This window comes from Vanessa tameamea, chromosome 7 (assembly GCF_037043105.1).
Source record: "Vanessa tameamea isolate UH-Manoa-2023 chromosome 7, ilVanTame1 primary haplotype, whole genome shotgun sequence".
NCBI classification, from domain to species: domain Eukaryota; kingdom Metazoa; phylum Arthropoda; class Insecta; order Lepidoptera; family Nymphalidae; genus Vanessa; species Vanessa tameamea.
Window position 1 is genome coordinate 13,167,067 of NC_087315.1, and position 15,486 is coordinate 13,182,552.

Below are 15,486 nucleotides of genomic sequence, written 5' to 3' on the forward strand. Positions count from 1 at the left end.
TCACGAAATACTATTATGTATTGAATTATTAATGAACTAAAGCTTTGTCATAATAATGAAATGTTAGATTTGATAGAACCAGTAAAATACGTAACATCACAAACGTACTTTTTGTTATTTAAATATAATCTTAACACCATTGTAATAATAACACTATTTGCTTGCACACGTATGGCTGTTGTGTATTTTATTCGGTTTACATTAATTGAAGTAGGATTTGTTACGTTTGTAATAGTTATAGGATAATAGTGTGACGCCACGACAGGTTGTAATTGCTTGCATCATTTTAGTTGTTGTATTGACTCGTCGAAGAACAGCTCATCAAAACCGTGTTTTAAATTAAATAATTCATTAGATTATTAGTAACTATTTAGTAGAATATTATCTTTTAATAGATAATGATTAAGGATTGTTTATATAAATAATACTACAACTTTTGGCGAGTGTAATATATTGTAATGGTCTCGAACCGTCCATATCAAGCTCAATTAATTGAAAATGAGATTCAACGTAAAAGAAAATTTAAAGTTGAACCGAAAAAGAAGAAATCCCCTCACGGAATCAGAGAGAAGGTTAAGAATTACTTGGTGATATTTGTAGAATCTTCTTCTATACATGGCTTAAACCATCTCGTCGTAACCGATCGCCATCCGTGTGAAGTGTAAGTATTCAAACTATATCCATACCAAATTTAATTTAAATTGGTTCAGCGTTTCAAGCCTGAAGAGATAACAGAATTACTTTCATTAAAAAAAAAATACACTCACTCAGTGGTAAGTCTTGGCGCATGCCTATCTGAGTACCACCACCCACTCATATTTTTTTGTTAATACTAAGTATAATTAATACTTAGTATTGTGTTCCGGTTTGAAGGACATAATATTTTAGTCGAAAGGTTGATTGGCACAGATTGCCAATTACCACCAGGTAGCCCATGTGCTATTATTCCAAAATAAAAACAAATAAAATAAAAAAAAAATCTTAAAATAATCAGATATAATAGCTTCATCAGACTTTTGCAAGTAATGTGTCACAAATAATAACCAGTTTATTTTTCGATGTTAAAAACTGATCTCTTAGTAAAAATGAAGATGTAAATGTATACGTACCTATGCATTCAATCCTATAAAAAAAAATAGAAATACTGAAAATATATTCCTTGCATAGTCTTAAGCTAAGATAGTTCAGGCCACTTTAAAACAAATTGTTCTGTCGTTAGTAGTTTAATAACATTCTGAAGGATTTACATTGTTAACGTATACATGACTTGTATTTCCTTGTCCGCATCGGTAGTGTTTAATTTGACAATCAATACGTAAGTTTAATGCTTCTAATATTGGATAAAGGAATATGATTGATTTAATTTAACGATATATTTTTAGTTTCATTTGGCTAACAATAGTGATCCTATCTGTATTTGGGACGGTTTATCTCTCTGGCACAACTTGGATACGTTACCAGTCTTCTCCGACTGTGGTTTCTATGGACCGGGATATGTTTGCGTGGAATACGACCTTCCCCAGTGTCACTATTTGTCCGGATAATAAAAAGATCGATCCCGAGAAGATAAGCAAGTATGTACAGTAAGTTTCTAATGCAATCATTATTGGATTATTCTAGTGTTCCCCTATAGAAATACGTTTCATTTCACTTGTAACCATTTTAAAGATACTACTCAGATAAGCTTCATATTATAAGCTGTTAGTATCAAGAAGAGTACTTACTTTTTCTTGCCCGTTTTTCTCAGTAAAATTTACATTCCGAACCAATATTAGCTTTAAATTAAATGTTGAATTGGTAACCATTAATTAGTTACCTAATTTATTCTATTAATTTTAAGTTAGTTAGTTATCGATTTTAACAAATTATTATGTTACTTTTAATAAAATGCAATATTTTTATCAAAATTAAATTTTATTAAATAAGTAAATATATGTGGTTATTGTTAAAGGGCGAAATTTATTATACCTGCTATTATATATTATAACATCAGTAAAAATAAAGTATATTTCACGAAAATAAATGTTTTTTATTATAATTATTAATAAAATCTTGTGAAATGATTGAAAAGCGCTTGTAGGACCTAATCGAATGAAGTATTTCTTTCTTAATTTACAAATTCATTAAATTCCGTCTAACCATTTTAGTATTTTTATTGTTCATAGTTTCAGTATTAAGATTTTCCTTTAATATCAACACAGGAATTCAAACGAAGACAAGGAGAAACTGGAAATATTTATCAAGGCGCTGGCAAATACTACTTTTGAAAACTTCGACACTATTCCGAAATACGATGGCATTGTGCCCGAGAAATATCTAGAAGTGTTAGTGAATTTGTCTTCTGATTTTCATCCCACCCTGAGTATAGGTGCTTCAGGAGTCCATCTTCATATTGTACCAACTATAACGGAGATGGGATTATGTTACGCTATCAATTCGAAGGTTGCAGTTTATAATTCACCTGAGTGAGTTCTATTGAAACTAAATGAGAGTTATTCTATAATTTTGTACAAATCTTGAACCCTTCTTTAAACAAAATTAAATTGTTATGGTTAATATGCTCATTAGCTGTAATTTGTCCATAAAACTATTTATGACTCTTTCTTGTACTCTGTTCGTGGATGAGTATGTACGTACTTACTCATCTATTAAGTCTATTATTTGTTTGGAGTCGATGATGAATAATTATTATACTTTGTATTTATAAACGTAATAATATTCAAAGATATAGAGCGAAAAACAGATGGGACCTCGTTGGATTGAATAGTTCTACGTTTTTCGTTCATCCATTAGACGGCGAAGTTTTTGCCCAAATTATGAATATATCCACGTCATACAAGGTAAGTATGGTATGGTATGCTAAATATCATTAATTATTCGAACATTTATTAAATTATCATCGATATTTTGTTAATTTTCTAGGCTTATATTCATGGACCATTAGAAGTTCCAGATATTTCAACGAAACACCAGCACTCTGCTACGAATTTCTATATGAAACTTTATGTAACCGCACTGACAGTTTACACGGCACCAGAAGCGGCTAAGTAAGTATTATTTTAAAACGTAATAAGGGAGAGGATATTTCGACATAAAACCTAGAACTTACAGAACACATTAAGTAAGTATATAACCAGGATTTAGAGAGCAGTCTTTCCTTAAGCAAAGTACTTGATTAGAGATAGTGCGTTAATTAATTTAAATGCTCGTTGAGTCACGTGGCCATCTAATTTATTAGAAATACATTCTTATACATTGATTGTGACAATTTTTTTAATTTTATTTGATTTAAAAAAAAACTTACTCAAGATTTAATAAGCCATCGTGTCGATCAAGTTGTAGCTACGTAGCTAAGTGTGTCTATGTCCAAACTCTGGTAAAATGATTTTATCTTATCAATAAAGATAATTCCCATTATACCTCAGGATTAAAGACATCCAAAATAATATAGTCTTAAGTAAGAATAAACTACAGCAAACTTTAGCTTGTATGTATAATAATTAACAGTTGACTGAAACTGATTGAAGTTGTGTTATCAATGCTTACTTTATGTCGTTTATATTATAGCTGATATATGAATATATGTTAGTAATAAGGTGTTAAATGTTTTTAAGAAATGTTTATCAAATATATTTAGGAAAACAATCACATTATTTTGTACAATATCAAATTAACTTGCTCTAATAAAGGAAGGTGATGCTTTATTTAGATTTCATTAGATTTTATCTACAAATTTTATCCCATCATGAGCTCGAATTAATTTATCTTATTATCCAGACTAAGCGTAGCGCAACGTCGCTGTCGGTTCCTTCACGAGAATATCCTGAAACACAATTCTGTCTATTCGTACACAATGTGCCGTATGGAGTGCAGATTACTCCTGTGTCTTAGGTATTGTGGCTGTATACCGTACTTTTACAGGAAAATTGGTTAGTGGTATCTATATTAGCTATATTTTATATAAATGATGAGACTAAAATTTTCGAAAAAAGTCGAGTTTCTCGATGTTCTCGACGTAACAATATCGATTTACATTTTTTTATTTAGAATATACAATAGAGACGGTAAAACAAATAAAAACGTTAAAGGGTTAAGTTATTTAAATAAGATTTGATATTTTAAATTTAGCATAAAAATCAATAAATATTATATTGAGCAATTTTTTTAAAGCCCTGTCGAGTAATATTGCTATTTTTACTTTTCAGGCGATGAAAAAATATGTGACGTCAATGGTATGCATTGTCTGGCCAAACACAAAGGTAACCACAATTATTATAAAAACAAAAGATAAGCACACGTATACAAATGTGTTGTTTGTTTGTCAGTACACATAACTTACGTAACAATAAATTGAATGTAAGCATTATGTCTATGCGACCGTTTTACTGACTAGTTTTTTCTTCTAAGTAAACCATTAATATAAATAGCAAGGACAGATTATAAATTCGAGAAAGTAATTTTCAAGCGTACTCACATGGTCCTCACAAAATATATTATGTATTATGGCGTTGCAATAATTTCAAATTAATGTCGTGATTTGTCATGTATTTGCCTATTATTACATGACATATATTCATTTATGTTAATCTACATTTGTAGATCAGCTCTACAAACTAAGGGAGAAAAATGGCAAGAAAATTAAATGTGAATGTTTTCCAATATGCGACGATGTGAATTACATCATTCAATCAAATGTAAGCCAATTATATGTTTAAAATGCACTAAAAGGGTATTGAGAAAGATTTGTGATAATAACACAAAGACGACAGTCTACTAGACCAAAAAATATAACGAATTCCTAAAAAAAAACTGTATAAATCTAAGAAAAATTTATGTTTTCACATGGGGACGTTTTCAAGATTTTTTTATTCAAATTCTAACCAGAGTGTGCTTTTTTATATTATTGTGCCCTGAAGGTATTTCTCCAAATACCTTTTTTATGTCGCTTAGAAACGGATTCAGGCATCAACTATACTGGAATATCAATTTAATAATCAGTGGTGCCCAGGATGTCTTTTCGTGGGGCGTCCCGGGATCGCTTGCTCATAATACTAGGTGATATCATCATAATATCGTGACACACCAACGGTTGGCCTATTCACCTCCTTTATTTCTATGCTTTTATTCGTAGCTAGTCCAGGGTAGAGAAAACCTCTCCTAGTCTCAGCGATGCTTACGTCGGAGGGAGAAGGTGCTCATGGCAACGATTATAAAAACCTATCTACTTCGATGCATACAATAATGTAAAATGAGCAATTAACATTACACCATATATCTATAAATAATGTATCGAACATTTTCAGGATTTACAAGCATGGTTCATGGGCACTTATTTTCAATGGGGGATTGTCACTTATCCCAGAATGAGATATCGTAGGGATATCATCTTCGGATTCACTGATGTATTAGGTAAATATTTTGTGATAAATACGCAGTTTCAGCATAGACGCGTTTGCCAACACAATCAAATCGGTAATTAAATGCCATCTACTTTTATCACGTATTTTTTTATAATGCCGTAAGTAGCTCATGGTTATAATCGAGTGTGGTCGAGGTTTACATTAATTTTTTTTATAAAACATAGGCATAATAATATATAAGCAGATCTCTTCAAATAAAGCTGATTTGAACACTTCCATTTAGTTCCTTTAGATATTCGTTTTTCGTTTTGCAGTGGCTGTCGGTGGAATGGCTGGTCTCTTCCTCGGTTGCAGTGTCCTTAGTTTCATGGAGATTGTCTACTTCCTAACTTTGCGTCTGTTTTGCTATACACGAACTACCCGGAATCACTAAATTACTAAAACATTTAATTCAATTTCTTTAATTTTTAAGCACAATTCTGACATGTTCCATTTGTATATAAGGCTGGTATCTAGATGGCATCGAGATATATACGTCACTCATGGCGATGCAGTATACCATCACGAAGATGCACGCGCCGAACGTAGTATCAGCTACATGTTTATCTAACAGCCTGATGAAACACGCTCTTCTTTTGGAGAAGGACATCTACTAATTATTTTTCATTCATTGTGATGCTTGATAATAGAATTTGTAAATTTAAATAAAGTCCATTATTTGTTAGTTAACAATTTCCCGTCCACACAGTAGACACAATAGTGAAACGATAGCCATGAGTCATATTTGATTTGACGAGACAGGGAAATGTTATATATTATCTAATTTTCTCATATTAGGACTGGATATATATATTATTCTAAAATAAAAAAATGAAAACATTCAAATAGATTAAATAAAATAAATATTAATCTCCGAATAGGTTGATATACTAATCTTATGAATCTTAAACATAAAAATCCGTGTCGTCAATTTGGAAAAAGTAAACAAATGAAAATATCTTTAATAAAGATAATATTTAAACAATGATAACCCTCAATTAGCAAGATAGAAATACGTTTCTCCCAATTGAAACTCGGGCGCCCTGCCTTCAGGTAAATTTAATTTAGGACTAGCTTAATTACCACCGTATCGGGCCGTATTAACACATCGTAAATTTAACCCTTAAGCACCTTACTAATAATTAAGATCTTGAGACCAATTTGGATTGTTTGGCCAATTTTGCATTCCATTGCGGGCGGGATATAACGGGTTGGGTCTTTGTCAAGCGCTTTTGTAAATTACGGGTCAATTGGTTTGGGTAAACATGTTTGGGGATTTATCACATAATCACCATTATAGTGATTTTAAGAAGATACAAAGAGAAACTAATTTATCGTGTTTAATTTAATTGGTTGACCCGTAATGACGTAGTGTGTAGAACACTAGTATTATCTGGTAGTAGTACTATCTGGACTAAATATTTTTGGGTATAAATCAAGTGTTAACGCGCTTCATACATGTTTCGTGACCGCGAAGAACGAAAATATCGCGAAGCCTGCATGCTTGGAATGATATTTCGAGTTTAATAAAGCTTTAAAGAAATGTAGCGAAACCAGCTTAAAAACCCAAAAACATTAAATTAATTACTTTTTTAAAATACATATATAGGTACAGTTATACTAATATTCAAATGAAACAAAAATATATATGATAACACTCTAAACAAGTTAATAAAACTAGAATATTGAGAAACCTACAGGAAATAATGTCGCATTTTTATTTTAATTATTTTATTTCTTATAGCTAAATTATAATTAATTTCAATAAATATATTATTTAAAGCAACTGTTTCATGAGTCAGTTTATTTAAACTACTATAATACGGTCACATGCAAATGTCATTTAAAACTAAAGGCGCTATTTGAAGCTTAGTTAATTTTAATAGCAATTAGTTCAAGAGTTGCAAATTATAATATGTACAGCTATATGGACCCTTCTTATCGTACTGCAACAAATACCTTTGCTATGAAACACTCGTTCCAACTTATCTGTAGTCGCCAAGACGTCATATATATCGCCATAAACGTCTTAAAGATTAGTCCGAGTTGCAGCGTTTGTATAAGCTAAGCGTTTTTATGTTATTTTAAATTTCGAATTTAATTAATATAATAATTATTTATTATATTTCGACTAACATACAGGTAACATAAGAATTATATACTGTTTAAAATACATATATCCTGGAACTCGTGCTGGGTCCAATCTAGGCCATGTATATAAAAAAGTCATCAAAATCAATCCATCTGTTTAAGAGGACTTCAGGAATAAAAACTCGTAATCGCACATGAATTATATATAAACATATAAAGATTTTTATAATAAATATTTATAATAATTAAAACAATATCATGTTGAAAATATACCTAATATCAGCTTCAGTGCTTTTGGGTTTGTTGTTTAGATAATGGAGTCGTCGTTACTATTCAAGTCAAGACAAGAACGTCAATTAAATATTATTCTTAAAAATACTGCAACTCGAACATTCGAACATAAAACTATTTAAGAAAGTAAATGAAAAAAAAAAATAACTAAGTATAGTTACAAAATAGTTTATATCTCGAGTTTATTTAGTGTTTTTTACAAAGGTATTTTTGCCTTACGTTAAACAGTCTCCATATTAGATAGACATAAGCAACGTAAGAAATATTAATCATTCAGAGTATCGCCAATGCGCAATTAACGTAATTATATATAATAATTAATACCAATACACTCACACTTCTAATCGAAACATAGCATTATAGATTAATTTAAAAACGACATAACAATATATTTTTTTTATATAATATTGTTAAATATTAATTAAGTATATTCTAACATGTGTCACTCACGGCACACCAAGTTTCAACTAAGATTCGACAGTACGCGGACGGGGTGAGGCAATGAACCAAATGCTAAAGATTATTGTTTGGAGTTAGCGAGGTGTAATTTAATTCAAAGACGTCCTACCTCTCTCTTAACGATACTTGACTTAGTGACGCGCGTCATTAAAAATATATAATATCGATAAAAAGATTCCTAAAAAGATAGATAAGTCTAGAATACAATGGAAACCAAATCTATTTTAAAATTAGAGTCAATGATTGTAACTTTTTTTTTGTTTCTTTTATAAATAAATGAACGATGAAGATTTTTGCTCTTTTTTATGGTAAGTGGTCACCACCGCCCGTAGACAATAAAATTCAATGCTTTAACTTTGGGAATTACGATGTTATATCTCTTGTACCTGTATTTAATTAGACTGGCTCACTCACACTTCAAACCACTACACAAGTATTAAGTACTGCTGTTTGGCAGTAAAATATACCGTGATTTGTACACATATGGATAGCATACGGACATCGATAACGTGTCTCATCACTACAGAGGTGGTGTTTATTAACTGTATATGTTAAGATTTTAATTGCGGGCATCAAGTGGCTTTTGTGAATTGTGTATGAGCTAGGGTCTTTGTTTTATCTTGCGCCTCGAGGTAATGAGGTGAGGGTGTACCGGAATATTCGAGTGGGGACGTTGATGTGTTTCCTATGAGAATTAGACTTCTAGAATTGTGACTTCAAAAATAATATTAGGGTTTCGTATAATTGATGACAAATAAATTCTTATCGATCTCTTTTGTGAACGTAAGTCATGTTTTCTTTATGAACGTCTGTTGCAACAAGTGTACTGGCTGGTACTCACCAAGATAGTAAGACCTTCTTAAGTGAGAGTCTTTTCTGAATCGTTGGTAGTTTTTAATTTGACAATTAAATAGTAATAATTGTTATATTGAATAAAAAAAATGATTTGATAATAATATAAAAAATATCTAACAAGTTTATAATATGAAATAGACATTATCTTTCATTTATTGTGCACAACTGATAAATGATAGCAAAAAACGGGATAAAAAAAATGTTATAAAATGCGGACTTTTAGCAAATTTTTTGCAGACAACCTTTGAGACCATAACTTAAGAGAGATGTAATTTATTTCAAATAATATACAAAATTAAATTATAAATATTTTGTTACTTTTATATTAATATTAAATGTTTACCAATAAATAGATTAAGAAAAAAAAAATGTCTAAAAAAGGAATAAATAAATAAGTCACATTGTACTGTACAAGATTATTTTTATTATAATATGTAGATAAGCTTGGATTTAGTATTCGCTGATTTGCAGACATTTCATAAATTTAATTAAAGATTTTTTTTTAATTAGTAACAGTTTGTTAAATCACAACAATTTTATTTAATCTCGATAAAAACAAGTATGGAGAAAAATTGTATTTTATATTACATTTAAAAGGTTTCATATCATTTTTGGCCCTTAAGAAGACAACTATGATAAAAAACTGAAAGAATATATATCAAAACCAACACCCTATATCCCATCACCACCCCATACCATTAATAATAGCGAAGCGCCATAAAGCCGTCACTTGTAATACACCTTGGTTATATACCTTTAAGATTGCCAGATAAAAAATAAGATGATTTATGTCAAGTTTTTCGATAAATAGTTGTCTTAGAGGTCGAAGGGCGGGTAACACTCATATTTCGAAGGTACGGTTTTGCTGATAAAGGAATGACGAATGAACCTCCCTTATTTTATGATCATGTAAATAGTTTATTATTTGGAGTATTTTCCGTGATGTATTTAAGTTGAAGTGCTTAATATATTTTTGTGACTGTCGCATTGGATTAATGTCGAATTAAATATTATATCAAGAGGAAATAGGTTAAAATCCCAGGTCAGACCAATACTCAGTAATATTTTTTCTGTCAATAAATGCTCAATATTTAGAATTGTCGTATTGTGATTTGGAGGCTCAGTAACGAAGTTCAGCTGTAAGCATTAGATACATCACATCCTAACTCCCAAGGTGATGGCTCATTACCGATGTATGGTATGGTTAATATATCTTCCAACGCCAACATCGGTTGTGGTGACCACTTACCATCCAGTGGCCTATTGGGTCGCCGCCAATTTATAGAAATTAAAAAATATAATTCATTATATTGTCCGAATAACAATTTTTTTTTATGTTGTTTATGTAATATATAATTAGTAATAGTCCAATTACTTGATAAAGAGCTCGATTAATACATACAATACCGGAAACTCTGAATAATTTAAATAGATACAGAGGTCGTTAAAAAGTTATGTGGTTCGAGTTTCCTGACGCTTAGACAATGAAGAGGTGAGAGGTTTCATGTACATGGTGATCTGTTTAATTATTATCATAATAAATCAACTCACACACGCTACTCACTTTAAGATCGTGTAAGAGACACTTTAATTATATAAATATTTGGATTGGGAATCAACGGTAACTGCGCCGTGTCAACTGTAGCCATCACACTTATAAAAATTCTGTTCACCCACGAAGGCCCTCCATGCTAAATAATGGCGTGCATTAATGAAAATAATCTAATTTGGATATTTGAATAGAGAGTGTACCTGCGTTATCACAGATAAGTACTAGTATATTATAAGATATCCTGCATTGTTGGCTGGTCTATCCTGAGATTAGCCGCCGTAATCAAAATCGGGGAGATCGATCAGCTATAAGTATATGTATTTAAAAAATATTACGTCTATATTTCTTGTTCAGGTGTTTTTGTGTAAGTAATTTAATGATATATATTTTTTTAAATCTTACAAAATATTTATTGTACAATAATTAATTCTTATTAATTCTCATTTCATTTCATGTCTGATTATATTTGATATTTCTATTGCGTAAAATAATTGAATAGTTTTTAATAGATTTTATTTAAAAAAAAATATATCATATTATTTGAATATGTCATCAAATTTGAATAATTTATATAAGTGTTAAATACAGTTGTATAAAGAATGTAAACACCCTGTGTAATCAGAAGGTAAGTTCGAGTAAGCTTGTTTTGTTTCGTGGCCAAATCTTTCGCGTTGATCTCATCCCCCCTTGTCACGTGCTACATCAAATACTTCCGAAACTTGCCATTGTTAAATTTCACTTATAACGACGAAGTTAGCTTAAGGATTATGCTTGAAGTTATTTAAGATTAAGTGATCATTTGTGTATGTTTTCAAGTAGATATCGTTACATTCTCTGTGTTTACATGAGCAATTATATATCGTGGTGAGAATTTAGGTATTGTAACCGAAGACCGGAGGTTCAATACTGATGGAATTATGACGCAGAATATGTATAATTGTATGACTAATTTACAATGGTGCAGTTTGGAGAATTATAGCTGTATCTGTATCTGAAATACATAAAAGAAATCCTATTTTGAAGATGTGTGATGTTGTAGATAATGTTACGTCCTAATTAAACGAAACTTACTACGAGTTGATTTTCATAAAACGTATTCCTAAATGTTGTTTAATGTTATGAGGAACTTTTTCAATAGTTTTTAATAAAACTTAGTATGAATTTTAAACACTAATAAAGACGGTATGTGAAAAATTAAATATTCGTTGATTATTATAATAATGCTCTTATTACTTCACAGTCGGTTTTAAAATGTAATACACTTATTTTTGTAATACAATTTGACACACTTGTAGATCATAATATCAACATATACAATACGTATGTTTAAAATTATAATTTTTTTTTTTTTTCTGTTTTTTATTTTTTTATCTTTTGCAAGCAATACTAATAAGATTAATATTAGTTTAAATTATTATTGTCTTATTATGAAATAAGAAGTACGATCTACGAATGTATGTATAAAATGTTCTGATTATTACCGATTTCCTAAGAAGAGACAATCACATGCAGAGTCAAATTAAGACTTAAGATATAGAATTTTTTTTTATAATATATTTAAATTACTTATACTAATATTATAAATACGAAAGTAACTCTGTCTGTCTATTGCTTTTTCACGCCAAACCACTGAATCGAATTTATTGTGATTCAGTACGAACCAAGCTTGAACTTCAAGGAGGGTTACATTTCATTCCAAATACCTGACAACCCCCTGAAACGCGATCGAAGCCACAGACGACAGCTAGAATATATAAAAATTAAGTAATATATTTTCATATTAATTGTATTTAAAATAAATAATTATTATGCAGTGTATCCAATTTGTGGAAATAATACATTTTTCACAATTAGCCGTACGCTTAATGTGTTACGAATCTTAGTATAAATACTCAGTTTTCTCAATTAAAAATAATGGCTTGGAATTAACGACCGCGATGATGTATGCAGCGATTTGCTTACTTGTGTTCCTCTGTGCTAGAGGTTTAGACGCATATCCAGGTAATGACAGTCAAGGTAAGCTGGTTTGCTTATAACTACACCTGGGAAAGGCTTACTTTTACTTGGTGTTAGGGCTTTGTGCTAGCACGAGGACAGGACATAACATATTTGATCCCAAGGTGGCTGGCACATTGACGATGTAAGGAATGGTTAATATTTCTTACAGCGACATTGTCTATGGGCGGTGATGGTGGCGGTTGTATGTCAGGATAATATTTTTATAACATTAATCTAACATTTCCAATTATAATTATATAACCATATAAGAACATATTTCCAAATATTTACTTTTGGTAAAATATGAAAGAAAAATGCCCTTTTCGTTTATTGAAGCTGATTTAAAAAAAAGTATAAATTATACAGGCATCTTCAACGATACTATAATTTGAGCTGATGTTACGTCATTACTAAGTGATTAGTACTCTTTCCGTGAATTTCTTATTCAATCAAATAACATTTCAGGGCCTGAAATTTCTTGCAAAGATAACACGGAATGCACTGTACTTTGTTCGTGGATTAAGCACATAGAGACATCAGGACAATGTGTTAGAAATAATTGTATCTGTGAGAAGACGCCGTTGCTAGCAGTTGCCAATAAACCTTATCCTCCCCACCGAAGAATGAATTCACAAACAAATTCTAGATGTGGGAAAACTTGGGAAGATTGAACATAAGTGTAATTTAAAAAAAGAAATCAATGTATTATTGTCAATAGAACGTATGTTTTATTTGGTTAATTAAAACAATTTATTTATAACATACCGATATTTATATTTTAATAAAATAAAATAAATATTGTTCTCATAATTAAACTTTAATACTCTCACTTATCACGTGAAATCATAATAGCCATACTTACTGTTTGCAAAGGGTAAATTGTTGTATTTGATTAAAGAAAAAATATGGCGTTAGACAATTTTAGATAAAAAAAAATATGAATGAATTAATGCAAATATAGTAATATGAACTTGTAGTACATGTATGTACGTACTATCTTAAAATACATTAAACATTTACCTTCTTGATCTTTTAGTGACTTATGCTTGAAACCCAGATGCTAGACAAATTTATTTTACCTTTTCTTTTATACTGTGTTTTATATAACGGACCCCATATAGTACTCTAGCATACTCATAACATAATGATTAAATGTTATAATGTGTTAATAGGTGAAGCTATATTTTTACTCCTTTTTACGAAAAATACTAAAATTAAAATATTAAAAATTAAAATGCGGCTACTGATTATTATTAATACTACATTTAAGTTTTTCGTGTTAGTAAAAATTTTTTAGAATGTTGTTGACCGACAGAAATATTTAGATTAGTGTAAGAACTAGTGAATGAAAATAATAAAAATTTTGAACACATTTACAAAGATTCATATACAAGCGACCTACTCTGGCTTCGCAAGGCTGCAATGTATTAAAATATAAAATAGTTATACTTATTTTATAACGTTTATTCCAATATGTCATAAATAAGAAATATGAATAATATCAAAATTAGTTCGAGTCGTAATTATATTTATAATAGATTATATTAGATCAACAGATCCGGCTAACTCTTTCACAGTGAATTATTTGTTGGTTACGTGTAATTTGGAATTGGTGATATTTCGAATTAAATTTAAAGTTTAAAAGAGAAAGAATATTATAGTTTAAAGCTGAAATTCATGCCTAAAGTAAACTAACTAAAATATATATCTATCCCATTTAATAATGAATTGGTGACAATGGCTCGCAAACAATATATAATTTTTATTAATTTTCAGAAGATAATAAAAGTTATTATTAGTTTATATTGTTTCGATGCTGTTTTCTAGATCTAGATCTAGCTAGCGTTTCGCATGTAAGCACACAACAGTACAATAACAGTTTATCAACTTCATTGTTTAGTCATTCTGTACAAATTATAAATACAAACCTTCATAGTTTATCGCTCTTTCTTTTAGTGAAAATCATTGAGTGTTTTACAATTTAAACTTTGTTTTATACTTTTTATAGATTTCTTAGTAGTTTCAGTAGAAAAGGCGCCCTAAAATAAATGATCGGTAACAAATACAACGAAATAGTGTGGCCCCAAAAGAGAGCCCCCTGAAACTCTTTTTTTTTTTTATTTACTTTACAACATCCACGGGCTCACAGTGGCCCGTGCCTATTTTTACATTTTATTTTTATAAATTGTGGCGTTATTTTATATTTTTACTGAACATCAACAGATCTTCGCTGGACTTCGAGCTTGTCGTCTTCTTGGAAGACGTGGCCCACACTGACATTTTTTTTTCAATTTAAAATAATATATAAATAGTCCATAATAAATAATATATGATAATATATAATATATAAAAATACTGTACATGATGATTTTTTTTTTATTTTTTAATCCTAATTACTGCAATCCAGCGGGCCATACTCCGTGCTCGATCAGAGAGAGCACAGCCTCGGCGACTCTTATAACTAAAACACTTAAAGTAGTATCGGTTTGTTTGGATTGATTCCTTTCAATCTTTAAGCTTTCTAAAATATTACAATGATTTGATTCACTTTGTAGTAACCTTTGAAAATATCACGAATAAACCTTTGCACAGCATAGTGAATACCCAAGCGAACCTGAAGCTCTACACTGTTATAAAATAATTTCTTCTGAATGTAAATTTTTTATTAAAATTATTTTTAAATACGTTTAAAAGTAAATGTTAATTTCATTTTAATCGATTAAAATGCACGCGTTCTAACAACTGGCCATCTCGTTTAATTTTTTTTTATTTGTAAATATTAACAGTGCCGCCTTAATTATTAAATACATTTTCGGGTTGAGTTTTCTTGAAATGAAAATA

At 30.0% G+C, this 15,486-nt stretch overlaps 1 protein-coding gene across 1 annotated transcript; it reads left to right on the forward strand.

Moving 5' to 3' along the window:
- Positions 1-458: 458 nt before the first annotated feature.
- On the forward strand, positions 459-5,822 carry LOC113395721 (pickpocket protein 28-like). Its single transcript, XM_026633394.2, has 10 exons — positions 459-661; positions 1,383-1,583; positions 2,202-2,465; positions 2,726-2,840; positions 2,923-3,047; positions 3,778-3,929; positions 4,206-4,259; positions 4,600-4,694; positions 5,304-5,409; positions 5,675-5,822. Exons 1-10 carry the CDS (start codon positions 459-461, stop codon positions 5,791-5,793), a joined length of 1,434 nt encoding a protein of 477 aa, XP_026489179.2. The 3' UTR covers positions 5,794-5,822.
- The last annotated feature ends 9,664 nt before the right edge of the window (positions 5,823-15,486 follow it).